General features: G+C 37.5%; 1 protein-coding gene across 1 annotated transcript in view; it reads right to left on the reverse strand.

Annotated features, from left to right (window-relative positions):
- Positions 1–17124, reverse strand: part of CUBN (cubilin) — a 277621-nt gene that overhangs the window by 102315 nt on the left and 158182 nt on the right. The window contains exons 35-39 of the mRNA XM_030320462.1: positions 16467–16595; positions 15283–15415; positions 6241–6446; positions 5153–5337; positions 3284–3476 (exon numbers count right to left, since the gene is read on the reverse strand). Of these exons, the coding sequence (XP_030176322.1) occupies positions 3284–3476; positions 5153–5337; positions 6241–6446; positions 15283–15415; positions 16467–16595 (846 nt within the window). The remainder of the gene's footprint in view (positions 1–3283; positions 3477–5152; positions 5338–6240; positions 6447–15282; positions 15416–16466; positions 16596–17124) is intronic.

Raw genomic sequence — 17124 nt, forward strand, 5'->3', positions numbered from 1 at the left:
TTTTTCAGAGGTCCTCACCCCACCATTCCAGAGGTTTCTGACTTTTATACCAGTACATGTTTGAATCTTACTAGGACCACCAGGAAGTGAATGTAAACTTTTATGGGACTAGGTCCTAATTCTTGTGTCCTATTTCTACACAGGCTACAAAAGTAAAGAAAAAAAGAGACAAATGAAAGAAATTTTCAAGTGGAAGACTTTAATATTACTCAGGGTCTTCAAATGTTAAGATTTTCCTTTATGTAAAATATTTCTTACCTTGAATTTATAAAAGGCAGTTATCAAACTAACCGACTTGGGGTCATTATTCTTTTTGGTCAAATATTCATTTCCCTCATTTATAAACACATGCTGACATTGCAATTCCTGATCCTTTTGTGGTTGAGTGAGGTCATTTGACCAGTTTGAGCCAATGAATTATGAGCAAAATAATTTTGTCACTTTTAAGCTGAGCACTTTTGTACTGAGACATGCCAGAGCTCTCCTTCCTCTGGCCATGATCACAGTCAGTGTCCCAAACAATGTCAGCTCCAACAGCCTGGGCTATGCAGTGATACTGATGACAAGGCACTTAGTTAATCCAAGAAGAATATGTAACACAAACCAGAAAGAAACTTTATGATTTTTCAGCAACTCAGAGTTTGGAATTGTTTGCTATTGCAGCATAACTGATCATGTCCTGGCTGATATGCTGACTAATCTTTTCCTACTCGATGTGTTTAATTTCCTTCAAATGATCCTCATCCACATTAAGCTCAGTTTCCTTTGCTTACTTTTCTTCTGCCTGTACCACATGCTTTGTCATTAAATAATTTAATTACTAAATTGTTATTTAACTGACATATGAATACTTTGTCTTTACCAACTATTTGTAAGCTCCTGGAGAGTTGAGATCAGATCTTTGTCCCTTTACTTAATTGTCTCGGTGTATCTATCACAAATCCTCAATAAATATTTATTGAATTAAACCAAACATATGCATGTGTAAGAAATGATGATGGTACAATGTGCAATATATAAATATACTTTAAAATGTTAAGCTTTTTAAATTTTTTTTTTAGTTTTAATGAATCTTTCAGAAGGCGATGCCACCCTATCATCTAGGTAACTAGTAAATTATAAAATTCTCTTATCTTCTTACTTTCACCTTCCCTTGTTCTCAAGGAAAATGAAATTTATGATATAATCACTCATCCACTTAACTCATCTAATTACAGAGCTTAAGTATGAAAAGAAAATTTGTCATTTTTGAGTACTAAATTATATTTGTTGATATAATATTTTCCATGAGTAAGTGATTTTTCTCTAACTTGAGATTTGTGGCTATAAAAAAAGCTTAATTCAAGTTTACTTAGAAGAGCTATCCAGAATTAAATGGATAGCTTCAAATTGCATTTGGCAATCTTGCTGATGGTTCTTTGCTCTTAGATAAGTAGATTAATATTTTAAGAAAGAGATTCATATTCAATTTTATGGAAACATCTTGTAAGGGGGGGGGTGGAAAAAACATCTCAGAACAGAATACTCTAGGTGCATTAAATGAAAACAAGTATGAATGATACATTTATCAGTTACCTCTGCCAATACAAATTCCCAAGAAGTTAGAAGCAAATAGACTCTAATCTTTTAGGATATATTTAGTCTTAGAACAAGTTCAAAGTTTGAATATTCTTCAATGAGAACCTATGATAATGTGTCTCAATCAAGTACAGCTGATCCTTGAGCAGTGCAGGGCTTAGGGGTGCCAACCCCCAACACAGTAAAAAATCCACATGACTTTAAGTAGCCCATGTGCCCAGCATAGGCTCAAGCTCACGACACTGTGGTTAAGAGCCTCATGCTCTACTGACTGAGCCAGCAGGTTCCCCCAAAATCCATGTAACTTTTGACTCCCCCAGAACTTTATTACTAATCGTCTACCATTGACCAGAAGTCTTACAGATAACAGTCAATTAACACACATTTTGTATGTTACATGTATTACATGCTATAGTCTTATAATAAAGTAAGCTAGCTAGAGAAAAGAAAATGCTGAGAAAATTGTAAGGAAAAGAGGGGCGCCTGGGTGGCTCATTCGGTTAGGCGTCTGACTTCAGCTCAGGTCATGATCTCATGGTTCGCAAGTTCGAGCCCCACATCCGGCTCTGTGCTGACAGCTCAGAGCCTGGAGCCTGCTTCAGATGCTGTGTCTCCCTCTCTCTCTGCTCCTCACCAGCTCACACTGTGTCTCTGTTTCTCTTTCTCTCAAAAATAAGTAAATGTTAAAAAAATTTTTTAAATAAGGAAAAGAAAACACATTTACAGTACTGAACTGTGTTTATTGAAAAAATTCTCATATAAGATTTTTTCAATCGCCTTCATTTCAAACTTGTGTTGTTCAAGGGTCAACTGTATACCAAGGTTGGCAATATCCCCCAAACTGGGCTGTCAGACTTCTATGACAACCCATAAAAGCCATTCAAAATTGTTTAAATAAAATTTTAAGGAAAAATCAGTCTCCTCAAACACTGCTTACCAAGGGAATTAAGGATGTCTTAAACACAGTCAAATAAAAGTTTAACAATTAGGCTAATTTTACCTTAAAACATGAAGGTTTATGACCAACTAAGGAGAAAGTGAAGCATTTCTGAAGGCACATTTAAAATGAAATCTAGAAAAGGGGTGCCTGGGTGGCTCAATTGGTTGAGCTTCCCACTTCAGCTCAGGTCATGATCTCATGGTTTGTGAGTTCCAGCCCTGCATCGGGCCCTCGGCTTTCAGCACAGAGCCTGCTTCAAATCTCTCTGCCCCTCCCCCACTCACTCACTCTCTCAAAAATAAAAATAAACATTTTTTTAAAAACTTAAAAAAAGTGAAATCTAGAGGGAAAACAGTTACTTCTGTCTTCTAGTTGACCCATAATATTGTGTGTGTGTGTGCGTGTGCGTGCGTGTGTGTGTGTGTGCATGCAGAGCATTTACAAATCAAATTTTCAGAGATCTCTAAAGGAGTCTCTAGAAGTTATAAGTAGAATGCCTCGTGGATATCAAACCCCTAATTAATATAAAAAATATAATGGGAAAAATATAAAAAAACCACAAATGTACAGTTTTTACAAAAGGCAGTATTTATGAAATTAAAAGAACACCTGATATATATGGAAGGTTTTAGGGCTGCACTTATTCTTAGTAATTTACATATTTGCCACCTATTAAGGGAAGGCCCTTTGAAAGATATTCTGGGAAGGCCCATGCAGTGAAACCCAAAAACAGAATTTCATTTATTACCGTTTGGTAAGACATACCTGGAGCAATTGTAGGGGAAGGTCCAACAGAGACATTCATTGCAAACCACTCCAGAAGGAATCCTTTCCCTGAGATTGAAGAGTCAGAAGAAAACTGAAATGTCAAGGAATTTCTAGAGGAGCTAAAAGATTTGGTCTGGGTACCACAGTAAGTTCCAATGAGGCGGGAATGAACACCAAGCCCATCGTAAATCTGCATGTAAAAAAAACAAAAAAGATAATACAGCACTGGATTCAAGTAATTACCTCTATTTTTCTTCATAAAAAAGAAAACTAAAAGGTTGCCTTATGTTATTATAATTTCATCATAATGAAAAAAATAAACAAGTAAACACCATATGTCAGTTGAAATAGAAAGCACCATTGAATATAAAATATGACTGCAAAAAATTTTAAGGTGTTTTAAAATAATTTCATCTTTGCTGTAGAATTATATTAATACATAAGCTGTATGCAATATAGCTCATTATTTGATCTAGCAAAATTTAGGAGTGGAAAATTAGGAATCAACATAGTTGTACAACAATAGAACTTATTGAATGTGCTTTGGGGCCTCAAAGGAAGAAATTAGAAAGTAACAGAAAAAGCAACAAGAAGAAGGAAAGGTTTAAACAGACAGGTATCGGAAAGTAGAATTAATGACAACAAAAGAGTGGCAGCTTGTGAGGGCTCAACACACATTCAAATCACTCAATTTTTTTTTTCATTTGGTTGAAAATATGAAGTTACCTATTTAGAGACATATTTTTATAGTTACAAACACATAGCATGGAACACATTGTTTTTTTCGGCACATGTGGAAAAATTCCATCCAACCATATTTCCTATCTTTCTCTTCATTTTGTAAATAATTTGGAACAAGTTCATTGAAATTGTTATCAATTTCTCTGCCGAAGCTATGAGATAAGCTGTTTTTCAAACTATGTAATAATGATTTCCACACATACGAAGCACCTTAGGTACTGAACTCTAGGTGAGGCCCTGCAGACCCAAGATGAATAAAATGGAATCCTGGCCTTTGAGAATCTGATAACATAGTTAAACTCATAGAAGGAGAAAGTAGAGCGATGGTTTCCAGGGGCTGGGGAGAGAGGGAAATGGGGAAATGTTGGTCAAAGGTTACAAAGTTTTAGTTATGCAAGATGAATAATTCTGGAGATCTAATGTGCAGCAATGTGACTACAGTTAATACTGAAATATATCGTACTGTTTCTGTATTATATACTTGACATTTGCTAAGAGGGTACATCTTAAATATTCTCTTTCACACACACATACATATACGCACACAAAATCCAAATGATAACCATGCAAGGTGATACGAGTATTAATTAGCTTGACTGTAACAATTATTTCACAATGTGTACATAGGTTACAATATCAAGTTGTACATCTTAAATATACCCAATATTTATTTGTCGAATATACCTGAATAAAGCTAAAAAAAGAAAAAAAGAATGTGACAGTGTTTTTGAAACTGATGCAGTAACCAAAATCTGGATGGCAATAACCACCACAATTTTATATTTATTTATTTAAAAATGATCCTTCAAACTTTTAACACTCTAACATAAGAATATACAAGAAAATGAGATATGAGAGAGGATACTTAACTAAGATATACATATACACATAGACAAAGCCCAAGAGGTAAATTACAATAATGCTAAAAATAAAACTTAGAGAATCCAAAGATAATAAATATAATGACAGAATTACCTTTTCATAGGTAATCTAGAAGAGGTAATCATGATCTAGGGAGGCCACCCCATGTGATTTACAAATGCTTCAACTGACATTAACTTGATTTGTTTTTGCAAATAGAAATTCACCAAAATTTACTAACACTCATTGCCCTTGGATACTCACCCTTAATTTGTCAAAATAGCAGTTTTGAGTTGCTTCAATGTCTATCTCCAAGATTCTACCATGGATAACTTGAGACGCATCCACATTTATTATCCATTGGTAATCAGAGTTGTGGGGGTAATGTCCAGGCCATAAGGGAGAGGCGACTTTCCCATGAGTTCCCACAATATTATCATTGCCAAATACTAGGAGGGAAAACAGAGCAGTAAATCAGAAGTACTTAGAATAGCTCTTTAATCAAATGAAAGAAACAAAAGGCAAGGGGTGTTGAAAAGGATGGACTTTTAATTGGCTGTGATTTCTATTCTGAGCACTGAAAGAAATATTGCTTCCCTTTTGATTTCTGTACTATCTACTAATTCCTTGGAGAACAGTGATTTTGTGAATGGAATTTCATCTCCTAAGAAGGTGGCATGGTGTGAAAAGAGGAGATAACTTCTCATGTGAAAAGGGGTTTCCAGACCCCAGGAGACCTGATGACAAGTGAAGGGGTATTACCAGGCTCATTCTCTATTTTGTTTACCTATTTTCCTTTTTACAAAAGAATGGGACATGTTTTCAAATTTTTGGTAAGAGAAACAGACATATTGGAATGCCATGAAAAATAGCTAATTATGGAAAAGTCAAGTTAGAAAATAAAAATATTAACACTTTATTCTATTAGAAGAAAACCCTGTTGTTATAATATCTGAGCACTTAATTCAATCCTAAAATATACTCAGTGTTTTGAATTTGAAGAATAGAGAGTTTGTGACTTCAAACGAAATACCCTTGGTATCAATATGCTCAACCTGAACTAAATACGTTAGAAGGTTCTAACAAAATATCATGTAAAAAGTTTAATATAACATTAGGTAGAAACGAGCTTAAAAACGATTACTAGAGCCACTCTCCCTTGCTCCTGGTGGGCCATGCACATGTAATTTAGTTTTTATAATATAGTTTAAAATGAAGTAATTCCACAAATACAACAAATCTAGGAGAATAGAGTTCAGGATTCTTCACTTACTGCATTACTAAAAATGTGTTATCCTTTCTACTTTGTAGGATGTTCTCTGGAAACCATCGATAAAATAGAAGCAACTTACTGTTAGTAAATGTGGCTTGGAAGCCTATGCCACTGCCTGAACCATCGGAGACAAATCGGATCCACAGTCTGTGCCCAACAATGGATGAATAATTGAGGGGGAGGACATTTCCACAATATCGCCCCACCAAAGTACCAGTGGCGTTTCCTTCGCGGATCTCCACAAAATCCCTGTTACAGTCCTGAGAATCCTCCAACTGGAAAGTTCTAATTTGAAAAGAGAGAGAGAGAGAGAGAGAGAGAGAGAGAGAGAGAGAGAGAGAGTTTTGGAGGATTAAATTGATAGAATAAGCTTTGAGATTATCCCGAAACACCTGCTGGTTTCTTTATAACTGTTCTTTATAAAACTTTAACTTTAATCACGTTATCTTTGAGCCAACTCCAAAAATTTCTTTCCCCCAAATTTGCTGAAATGCCTGTTGCAGAGATACAAAGGCAATTAATACACGGCCTTCAAGGACTTTTCTTTCTAGGGGGAAAGATTGGGCAAGAATACAGGAAAAGACACATTATAAGGTAGAATATCATAAAGTGCCCTCGGAGCTAGAAGGGTTCGAAGATTTGGAGGCAGACGTATCACATCGGATTGTAAGGCTCCGTCACAGCTTAACAGAGAGATTGTTTCTGAGATGGAAATGTAAACATTAGCTGGATTTAAGGTACAGAAATGGTGAGCACAAAACGCATGTCGATAAGAGCACATACACAGAAAAAGGGTGAGGCTTATTTAGAAATCTATGAGAGTTCTAGTTTGGTTAGAACATTGAGTACTTTTAAGAAAACATTAGGAGACACAGCTGAAGCAGTATCATGGGCTAATTTTGCCAGAGCTTAAGTGACAAAGGCATCTGTACTTAATTTCTGGAAAGGTAGGCGAAATATGAGATTTGTAACAATATAGGCTAGAGTTTGGAAATACGGCCTATTCAACTTGTATTATAATCTGCAGTTATGATGACATGGGAGAATGAAAGATAGGATTGCCACAGATAACATTTAGAGTCTGGAACATGTAAGTGTTAAATGAATGCTTTCAGAATGTAGCTTTAGTGCTTTATAAACTTGGACATAATCAAGACGGTGTGAGGGGCGCCTGTGGGGTGCAGTCAGTTAAGCACCCCACTCTTGATCTCGGCTCAGGGCATGATCTCCCAGTTCCATGAGTTCGAGCCATGAGTTTGGGCTCTGCACTGATGGCACAGAGCTTGTTTGGGATTCTGTCTCTCCTCTCTGCCCCTACCCTGCTTATGCTCATCTCTCTCTCTCTCTCTCTCTCTCTCTCTCTCAAAATAAATACACTTTTAAAAATTGTTAAAAATCAAGATAGTGCGGTATTAGTGCAAGGGTAGACAAAGAGATGAATGGAACAAAAGAGAAAGTCCAGAGAAGAACCCACCAATACAGCCCAATCCATGCTGCCAACATAATTCAATGGGGAAAAGAAAGTCATTTTAACACGTGGTGTTTCAATTACTGAATATCCTTATAGAGGGAAGAAAAGACAAAAAATCCTCAACCTCTACTTCTCTCCACACACAGAAAGTAATTTAATATTCCTCCTAGATATACACATAAAAGCTAGAACCATAAGGCTCCTAGAATAAAACAGAGAATATCTTTACCACCTTGGGGAAGGCATATATTCCTTAGATATAATGCAAAAGGCATTAACCATAGGATTTAAAAAATTAATAATTTGACTTCATCAAAAATTAAAATTTCTCATTAAAGACATGACTAAGAAAATGAATAGGCAGGTTACAGACTGTGCAGGGGGAAGAAGAGATCATTACAAAACATATATCTAACAAGGGACTCATCTCTGGAATATAAAAGGAATTCCTACCAAAAAAAAAAAAAAAAACATGAAAAAAACAAATCACCAAGTTAAAAATGACAAGAGATTTGAACAGACACTTCAACAAAAGTTGAGTGAATAGCCAATGAGAATGTCCAAAATATTTGATGTCATTAGTCACCAGAACAGTGTAAATTAAATATCACAGTAAGCTATCATTTTATACCCTTCAGAATGGCTAAACTAGAAAAGACTGACAAGATCAAATGTTGGCAAGCATATACAGCAACCGGAAGTCTCATGTGTTTCTGGTGGGAATGTATACTGATAGAACTACTCTGAATAAGTATTTGGCAGTTTCTTGTAATACTAAATATACATCCAGTTAATGCCCCGGAACTTCCTCTCCAAGATATTTACCCAAGAGAAATAAAAAATGCAAGAGCATACTAGTATCCTGAATATAAAAGATCTCTTACAACTCAAAAATAAAAAGACAACTCAAGTAATAGCAAAAGAACTGAAAATGCAGTGCCCCAAAGAAGATATATGATGAATGGCCAATAAGAAATGAAAAAATGCTCAGTCACTAGTTATTAGAGAAATGCAAAGGGAGACCACAATAAGGTAACACTTCACCCCCATTAGGATGGCTATTATTTAAAAAATGGAAAATAACAAATGGTGATGAGGATGTTGAGAAATTGGAACTCTCAGGCATTGTAGGAATGTAAAATAGAGCAGCCACTGTAGAAAACAATTTGGTGATTCTTCAAAAAGTTAAGCATGGAATTACCATATTCTACTTATAGGTATGTACCAAATTCTACTTTTAGGTATATACCCAAAGAAATTAAAAGCACGGGCTGAAACAAACATTTGTATATCAATATTTATAAAAGCATTATTCACAATAGCCAAAAGCTGGAAACAACTCAAATGTCCATCAGTAGATGAATGGAGAAACAAAACGGATAAACAAAAATGTATAAACAAATGACTGGACAAACAAAGCTATATATAGTTATATAATTATATATATTATATATAAATAAAATTACACATAGTTATATATAATTTGATATATATAATGTTGATAAACAAAACAAGATACAGCTATGCATTTATCTATCTATATATAAAATCACATTTTATACACACACTGGATTATTCAGCCTTGAAGCAGAATGAAATTTTGATACATGCTGCAACATACATGAACACTAAAAACATTATGCTCAGTGAAATAAGCCAGACACAAAAGGACATGTATGATTCTACTTAAATGTGAAAACTAGAATAGAGAAATTTGTAGATTCAGGAAGTAGAATAGTTTACCGACAGTTGGGGACAGGGAGTTATGTTTAAGGAGTATAGAGTTTGTTTAGTATGATGGAAAAGTCTCAGAAAAGGATGATAGTGATGATTGCACAGAATTGTAAATGTATCTCATGTCACTGAATACAATAAGCTGAAGAGAAAAAAAAAACAAAAACAAAAACAAAAAAAAGAAACACCTAAAAAAAAATCAGTATTTAAAGTTGCCCACAGATGACACAAAACAGAAACCTGTGCCCAGATGATTTTCTGGGGGAATTTCAAAGCTTCAATGAAATCAATAGCCCAACCTCAATGTTATGCAAACTGTAACAACGCATAGAAAGGAGTCTCCAACATTTCAAGGTTAGTATAATCTTGAGAACAAAACCAGTCAAGGGAAGCCAAAGAAAGAAAAGTATAGGTCAACCTCACTTAACGATATAGATGAAAAATCTTAAATAAAATATAAGCAGCATGGATCCATCAGTTTGTAAAATATATAAATCTAATCAAGTTGGACTAATAATGCTTTAAGATTAGAAGACCTAGGGGTGCCTGGGTGGCTCAGTTGGTTAAGTGTTCAACTCTTGATTTCGGCTCAGGTCATGATCTCATGGTTTGTGAGTTTGAGCTCTGTGTCAGGCTCTGCACCAAAATTATGGAGCCTGCTTGGGATTCTCTCTCTCCCTTTCTCTGCCTTGCCTCTGCTCATTTGCTCTCTCTCTCTCTCTAAAAATAAATAAATAAGGGGCACGTGGGTGGTTCAGTCAATTAAGCGGCCAACTTCAGCTCAGGTCATGATCTCACAGTCTGTGAGTTCGAGCCCCATGTCGGGCTCTGTGCTGACAGCTCAGAGTCTGCAGCCTACTTCGGATTCTGTGTCTCCCTCTCTGTCTGCCCCTCCTCCACTCATGCTCTGTTTCTCTCCCAAAAATAAATGAACATTAAAAATAAATAAATAAATAAATAAAACTTTAAACAATTCTTTAAAAAGATTAGAAGGTCTATAAGAAAATTCACACCACACAAACACACACACACACACACGCACGCACACACACACACTTAATAGACAAAGATAGATGCAAAATATACTAAGAGAGAACCCATGACAATTGCAGGAAAACATTGGATAAAACTCAACACCCACTCATCATAAATACTCAGAAAATTAGGAATAGAAGGAAATTTTCCAAATGGGATGACAAACGTCTACCAATGCCTGCAGCAAATATACTTAGAAGTAAAAATTTCAAAGCATTTCCTTCGAATCAGAAACAACACAAGGGAGCCTGCTCTCATCACTTTGTTCCTCATTACACTACAGTGTTTTCCAGAGAGACAAGACAAGGAAACGGGGGAAAGGTTGTAAGGATTGGAAAAGAAGAGCTGTAAGTTAATATTTAGGAGAGCTCATTCACTGATAAATACTTATTGTGCACCTTAATGTGTGAGGTCCTCTTCTCGGCACTAAAAATACAGCAGTAGAAAAGAAAGAAGAAAATCTGTGTTATTCTAGAGAATACAATGGTGGCTGGATAAGACATACAGAAATCAGTAGGGATTTCTTATACCAGCAACCAAAAATTTAAAAACTGTAACTTAGTTAACACCTACTCAACAATTTTTACTGTCTTCCATGTTGCCAGACATTGTGGGGTAGGACAGTGAAGAACATAGAGAATTTTCCACCCTTTTGGGAGCTTCTATTCAAGAAGGAGAGATAGATAATAAATAAGTAGACATATAATGAGGTAGTGAACAATTCTAGGAGGAAAAATTAATTTGAGGTGTTATGTTTGGTAAAGTGGCCAGGTTATGTCTGTAAATTTTAACTGGATTCTCTTTGTAGTAGCAGCAGCCAAAAAAAGGTGTCTAGCCATAAGAGCTCTATTTTAAAAAATGTGAGAGTTTAACAAAGAACATAAAAGAAGAACACAATAAATGCAGAAATATTCCAAATTCAAGAATATGAAGAGTCAATAAAGATACTCCCGAAAATTAATGTATAAATTCAGTGTAATTCCAGTCCAATCAACAAGTAGGATTCCATTTCTATAAAACATAAGACAGAAAGCAATACTATGTAGTGTGTATGGAGATTTATACATGCTACTCATATTATACATATGTAATTTAGTATATATAGAAAAACAAAGCTATAAAATTATAAAAACATGCATGAAAGTGATACATATGCAATTCAAGATACAGGATAACTCCATGATGAGTAAGTCAGGGGGACTTTTGCTACCCTGCAACATTTTATTTATTTAAAATTAATTTTTAAAGAAAAAAAGTAACGGTTAAAAACTGTAGAGAAAGTGTATGCAAACTATTCTTTTTCCAGAAGTAATTGGAAGGAGTTTTTCCTGAGAAGAGGAAAGACAAGATAAAAAGGAGAAAGAATGACCTGGAAAGACTATAGAGGAGAAACTGCCAGAAAGGGGGGGCGGGGAAAGTCTCAAGAATAGAAAACTTCCTTCTCTATTGTGTGTACTTTTCAGTCAACACTCAACATTTTGTGTTGCAAGATTTCACATGATGGTAAGTAGAGGGTTCTCCTGGGACTCTATCTCAGCTAATGGATTAGAGTGACAGATAACCAGCCTGGAGGTTCTGGGCGCCTCAAGCCCTTCTATGGGACCAGTGTATCAGGCACACCTCTGAGCATTTGCTACCAGGATGCTGGAACAAAGAAGTCAGATTTGCTCTACCACTGCTTCTCAAGCCAGATGCTAGCATTGGTAGGTCTCTAGCCAGACCAACAGTGAAGCTGTCGCTTTCACGATCCTACCAAGGTGAGGTACTACAATACAGATCATCTGTATCTATATTCTAGACACAGCTTTAGCAGCAAGCTATGACCCATCACTGAATAGCAGAAGAAATCAAGAAAAATCCACATCAAGCTAACCCAACTCCACATTTGCCCTTAGGCCCATTGTCTTGCTTGACAATTCATTCTTTCTAATACAAAGCTCCTATCTACAATCATTTCTGGCAAGGAATCATTCTGAATCCATCTTTAGGATGACTGTCATGTTTAGCACTTAAATTCAGGCTCAGTGTTATTACCCGTAATATCATCAACAATGTGAAATACGCTAAAACTGTTTGGTTTTGGGTTTGCTTCCCCGAAAGTAAGAAGAGAAGAAAGAGATCCTTTTCCTCAGCAGGTGGTTTACATGAAATTGAATCTCAACCTTTCTACTAAAGGCAATGTGTGGTCCGGCAGCACCTGCACTGCCTGAGAACTTGCTGAAATGAAGAATCGGAACCCACCAACCAACTAAATCGGAATGTGGATTTTCGCAAGATCCCAGGTGACTGGTGTGTACATTTCAGTAAGGTCCAATGGTCCAGGGGATTACTAAGTGGAGGTCTTTTCTGTTTGAGTGCCATACTGGTGCCATCAGTGCCAAATTACAGAAAAGACATTTGATCAGAAATGATGGCAGGATGATGCCTACAAGAGTCAAATTAAACTTCTAAAAGAGCTTATTGTTTTCTTGGAAGTCTTTGTTTTAGGCCGGTACATTTTATAAGCAAATCTACCCTCTTTCCAAATACTTTGGCTGAAATCTGTTAGTAAAAATATGATGTGGAACAAAAATAGTACAATCGCTGTTTCTCATTATCCCATTTTGATTCTTGAACCAAGATCAGTCACTTTCTAAAAGTACTCTGCAAGCATAAAATATATTTTCTGTTAATTCATTTAAATATCTGTTTTACAAAAAAACTCCTTTTTAGATTCTATTTCTCCCTCCTCCTTTTCGTTACAGATTCAACCATAATTTCTCCGGTTTTTCTCCCTATTCAATTTCACCACAGGGTCCACGATCCAAACCCCATGGTTTTGAACTTGACGTATTCCATATGCTTCTCACACAACCCCAGGGAATGTTTCCAAGCACCCATCTGGATACAGTTTAGACCAGGGCAGAAATAACTCACAGGCCTTGCCATAAAGCCCTTCTCATTATCCTCTACATAAAGAGGAACATCTTGCATTCTACAAAATTTGTTTTACAAAGAAAACTCAAGCAAGTAACACAAAATAACCAAAATTAACTTCTTATGGATGAGAAAGGAAAAGGCTGAGTCGTTAAGATTTGCCTATATGATAACTGGGATTTAGTGAAATGGATGAACCAGCATTTTGTGTTTATCTCCTATCTTCTAGAAAGAGCTCAGCATCGCCCTTCTTATTTAACTGTGAAATGCCACACAAGGTATTTTAGAAAAGGCAGAGTGAGATCACTTAACATGCGCTGAGCATCTGGTATGCATCAGCCTTGTGCTACACATTTGACATTTGACATCTTTAACGGTGGCCCTGTAGATGGAATGGATCTCTTTAGGTTTAAATAAATAACTTCTTGGCCTGAATTTATTAGTAACTCATCAAGAAATAGGATGTCTATCTTAAACATTCCCTTACCTGGCCCATTCCTGGCACCCACGGAATGTCAGATTAGTCAATGATGTGAGTATGGGAAAGACTAAAAGGAAAAAGACCAAAAAAGAAGCCCATTCATTTGGCAGTTATGAGGCCTCGTAAGCCATGGGAAGGACTTTGGGCTTTATCACAAGAACAATAATCATGTTTTATTCATCATTGTATAAAGCATTGGGCATGGGAGTAACATGTGCTAACTATGTGAGCACACAGTAGGGGCTTACACATATTTGTTGAAGAAAGGAAGACATATGTATCAGGTAAAAATTAGAGAGAGAGAGACCCCCCCCCCCCCCCCCACAAAGAACTTTGAGCTTTTAGCAAAGACAAAAGCAAACAAAAACTTCTTTCCCATGTGGCAGCTTAACCTTGCTTTGCCTTTCAGGCACTCAGCGGGTGTCTTTGTTTTAACACAATGCCACTTGTTCCCTGAAGAGCACTGTCTGATTGATGGACTGAAAGAAAGCAACTTCAGATGTCTGAACATGGCCCACAAATGGGACTGTTCTTTCATTTAAATCCTTTCTTGATGCGCAGTACGGCTCCTCGAGGACAAGGGACAAGACTTTTGAATAAACAGGCCGGTGTCCTCAGAACAATCCTCTGCCCTCTATGCGAAATTGTTCTATTCTCTTCAAAAACGGAATTAGCAATCCCAAACGATGCCCAATAATGTGGAATACGATATAACAAATAACTTTTCATTTAAAGCGGCAATGTAAACACTGAAATCTTTTCGCTCGGTGTTTGTTAAGTGGTGTTTGTCTACCACTGCTTTGGCATGTCACAGGTACATGTCTACTGATGGATGAAAAAGTCTCATGTCTCTTACCATGTGCTTTTCACTATCTACTTCTAGGAAAAGCACATTATTGCTATTGAATGTAATCTAAGACCACTCTGAATGTGGCAGGATCCTACTATTAATTCCATATCCATAGTTTAATGAGGAACATGCCAATGATTTTACAAACCAACCACGAAGTTCCTAAAAACTTCCAAAATTATTCTTCTGGATGGAGTAGAAGGGTAAGGTGGATTGGGATAGGGACATGGTATACGGGGTAAGGAAGGCTTGATTGTGATGGGGATTCCTGCTGGAAGAAAGAAGGTTAGTACTTCTCTGGAAGATTCTAAACGTGTCTGATTCAGAAAAAGATACAGTTACTGTTCTCTGAAAATAGACATGCCACAAATTAATGCACTAAGAGTTTAGGCATATCTTTCTCAGAATGTTAGGCAGCGTTCTAGAACCATTCTCAAGAATTTTAATACCATTTATAACCCAAACTATGACTAAACAGAGGAAATTTGGAAACAGTCTTCTTAAAGTTCCCACCATGTCCTCTAACAGTTGCTTGGACACATGCTATTAGTTGTCCATTCTATTAGTAACCGTGCTTCCTTCCTGCAGATTTATTCACACTGAAACAATACACCATAAAAAAAAAGGGATTTACATAAAAGACAGCTGGAGCCGGTTGCCAGGGGAACTGACAATGTTCCAGACACATTCCACGTTAGAGGGATAAACTTCCGGGTAGCCAGGGCTGTTGAAGATGCCTTCAGCCATGTGGAAGGTTCCACCACAAGCTGGAAGAAAGGAGAAACAAAGTGAGTGCCAGAGTGAAGGTCGAATATAAGATACCATAAGGGCAAGGAGAAAGAACTCTACAGGAGCTGTTAGCAGGATCAAAGGATATCCTATTTCCATTTCCAATTAAAAAACAATCCATGTCATATACAATAAGGAAAAGATTATGAAGACTGAAAATAAGCCACAGGATATGGTAGATCAGAAGGAATCTCTGTCGTTTCTCTTCTCAAAGCCATTTCTTGCTGCAAACTATAACTTCATGTAATAAAAGACTTATTTTAACTCCACAACTACTCACTGTTTCTGGCCAGGATGATTTTCAACACCAGCCCTGAAAAGAAGGCAATGTTCCAGCTTTTGTCTCTCAAGAGCACACGCGCACACACACACACACACACACACACACACACGCAGACACACACACACACACACACACACACACACACACATCTAGGTGTTTTGTGCTTTTAACTACCAATAACCGGGAAGCTGGCAGCTGACAAACAGCACACCCCTGGCCGACAGACCCAGTACTGGTGACTCCTCCCTCCCCTCCTCCCACTATGCCACCATCCATCCTGCCACCAGTGACAATACCCAGACCTGCCTGAGCCCAGCTGCGAGGCCAGGGAGACTGGAGAACAGCAGCTGTCCATTCAGAAGAGATGCCGACGGACACTGCCAGTCAGGGGCTGGCTTAACAGACATGTCACGAAGGAGCGAGCACGCTGGCCATTCCGACATCATCCCAACCCATCCTCCCCACTCCCAGAGCTCACTATTAGCATGAGCCGCAAGAGCCAAGGTAAGGAAGTACCCCAAGCGTCCGCCAGTGGGTGAGCGGATAAAGAGGACGCCGCACGAAGTTTACTACTGCTAGAATTTACAAGGAGGTTAACCTCAGCTGGAAGACGGAGAGGTTCGTCCCAGAGGTAGGCTCAGGGAAATGGCTCCCAATTCCGAAGATACGGCAGTCCCAAATAACAAACTGAGGCTTTCTATCACATCCCTCTTAACCCAGTAATGCCATCTGCTGACTCCTCTTACCTGATGATGACGCGGCATATGTAGCATGGAAACCCTCGGAATTCACTCTAGAATCTGAGACAAACCTCAGCGTCAGAGCATTGCTAAAGGAAGTGATGGGATGCGGCATGGAGGCACCACAGTAGCGGCCTGGATAGGAAAAGGACAAAAAGAACGAGTGATCACGTGGCACATGGCACAGACTGTCATTTCTAGTAAACGTGCATTTATTAGAACCACAGGAGATGGAAGCAAAAAGAAGAAATCACTATTTGGAGAATTCAAGGCAGGGCCGGTGTTTGGGACAGTGCCCGAGAGTTAAATATAAACTATAAAGACAAGCACAGGAGATATGATTTATAAACATTGAAGGATATCAGGGGGAGGTAAGAAAGATGTAGACAACCTGGGTCCAAGCGGAACGAATGCTAAAATCTCTAGCCAGTTATGGACCCGCGCAAGTAAATGCACTAATGCTTAAAAGCAAAGCATTATAGCCAAAAAAAATAAATGTGTGGATGCCGGAGCCAGAATACATGGATTCAACTCCTAGCACTGCCATTTGCTAGAGGCGCGACCTGAGATAAGTCACTGACGTTCTCTGTGCCTCAGTTTCCCCACTGGAGAAAAGAGACTATCAATAATAATGAAAACTCTATCATCAGGGTATGAGGATTGA

The sequence above is a fragment of the Lynx canadensis genome, chromosome B4, assembly GCF_007474595.2.
Source record: "Lynx canadensis isolate LIC74 chromosome B4, mLynCan4.pri.v2, whole genome shotgun sequence".
In the NCBI taxonomy this organism is placed as follows: Eukaryota; Metazoa; Chordata; class Mammalia; order Carnivora; family Felidae; genus Lynx; species Lynx canadensis.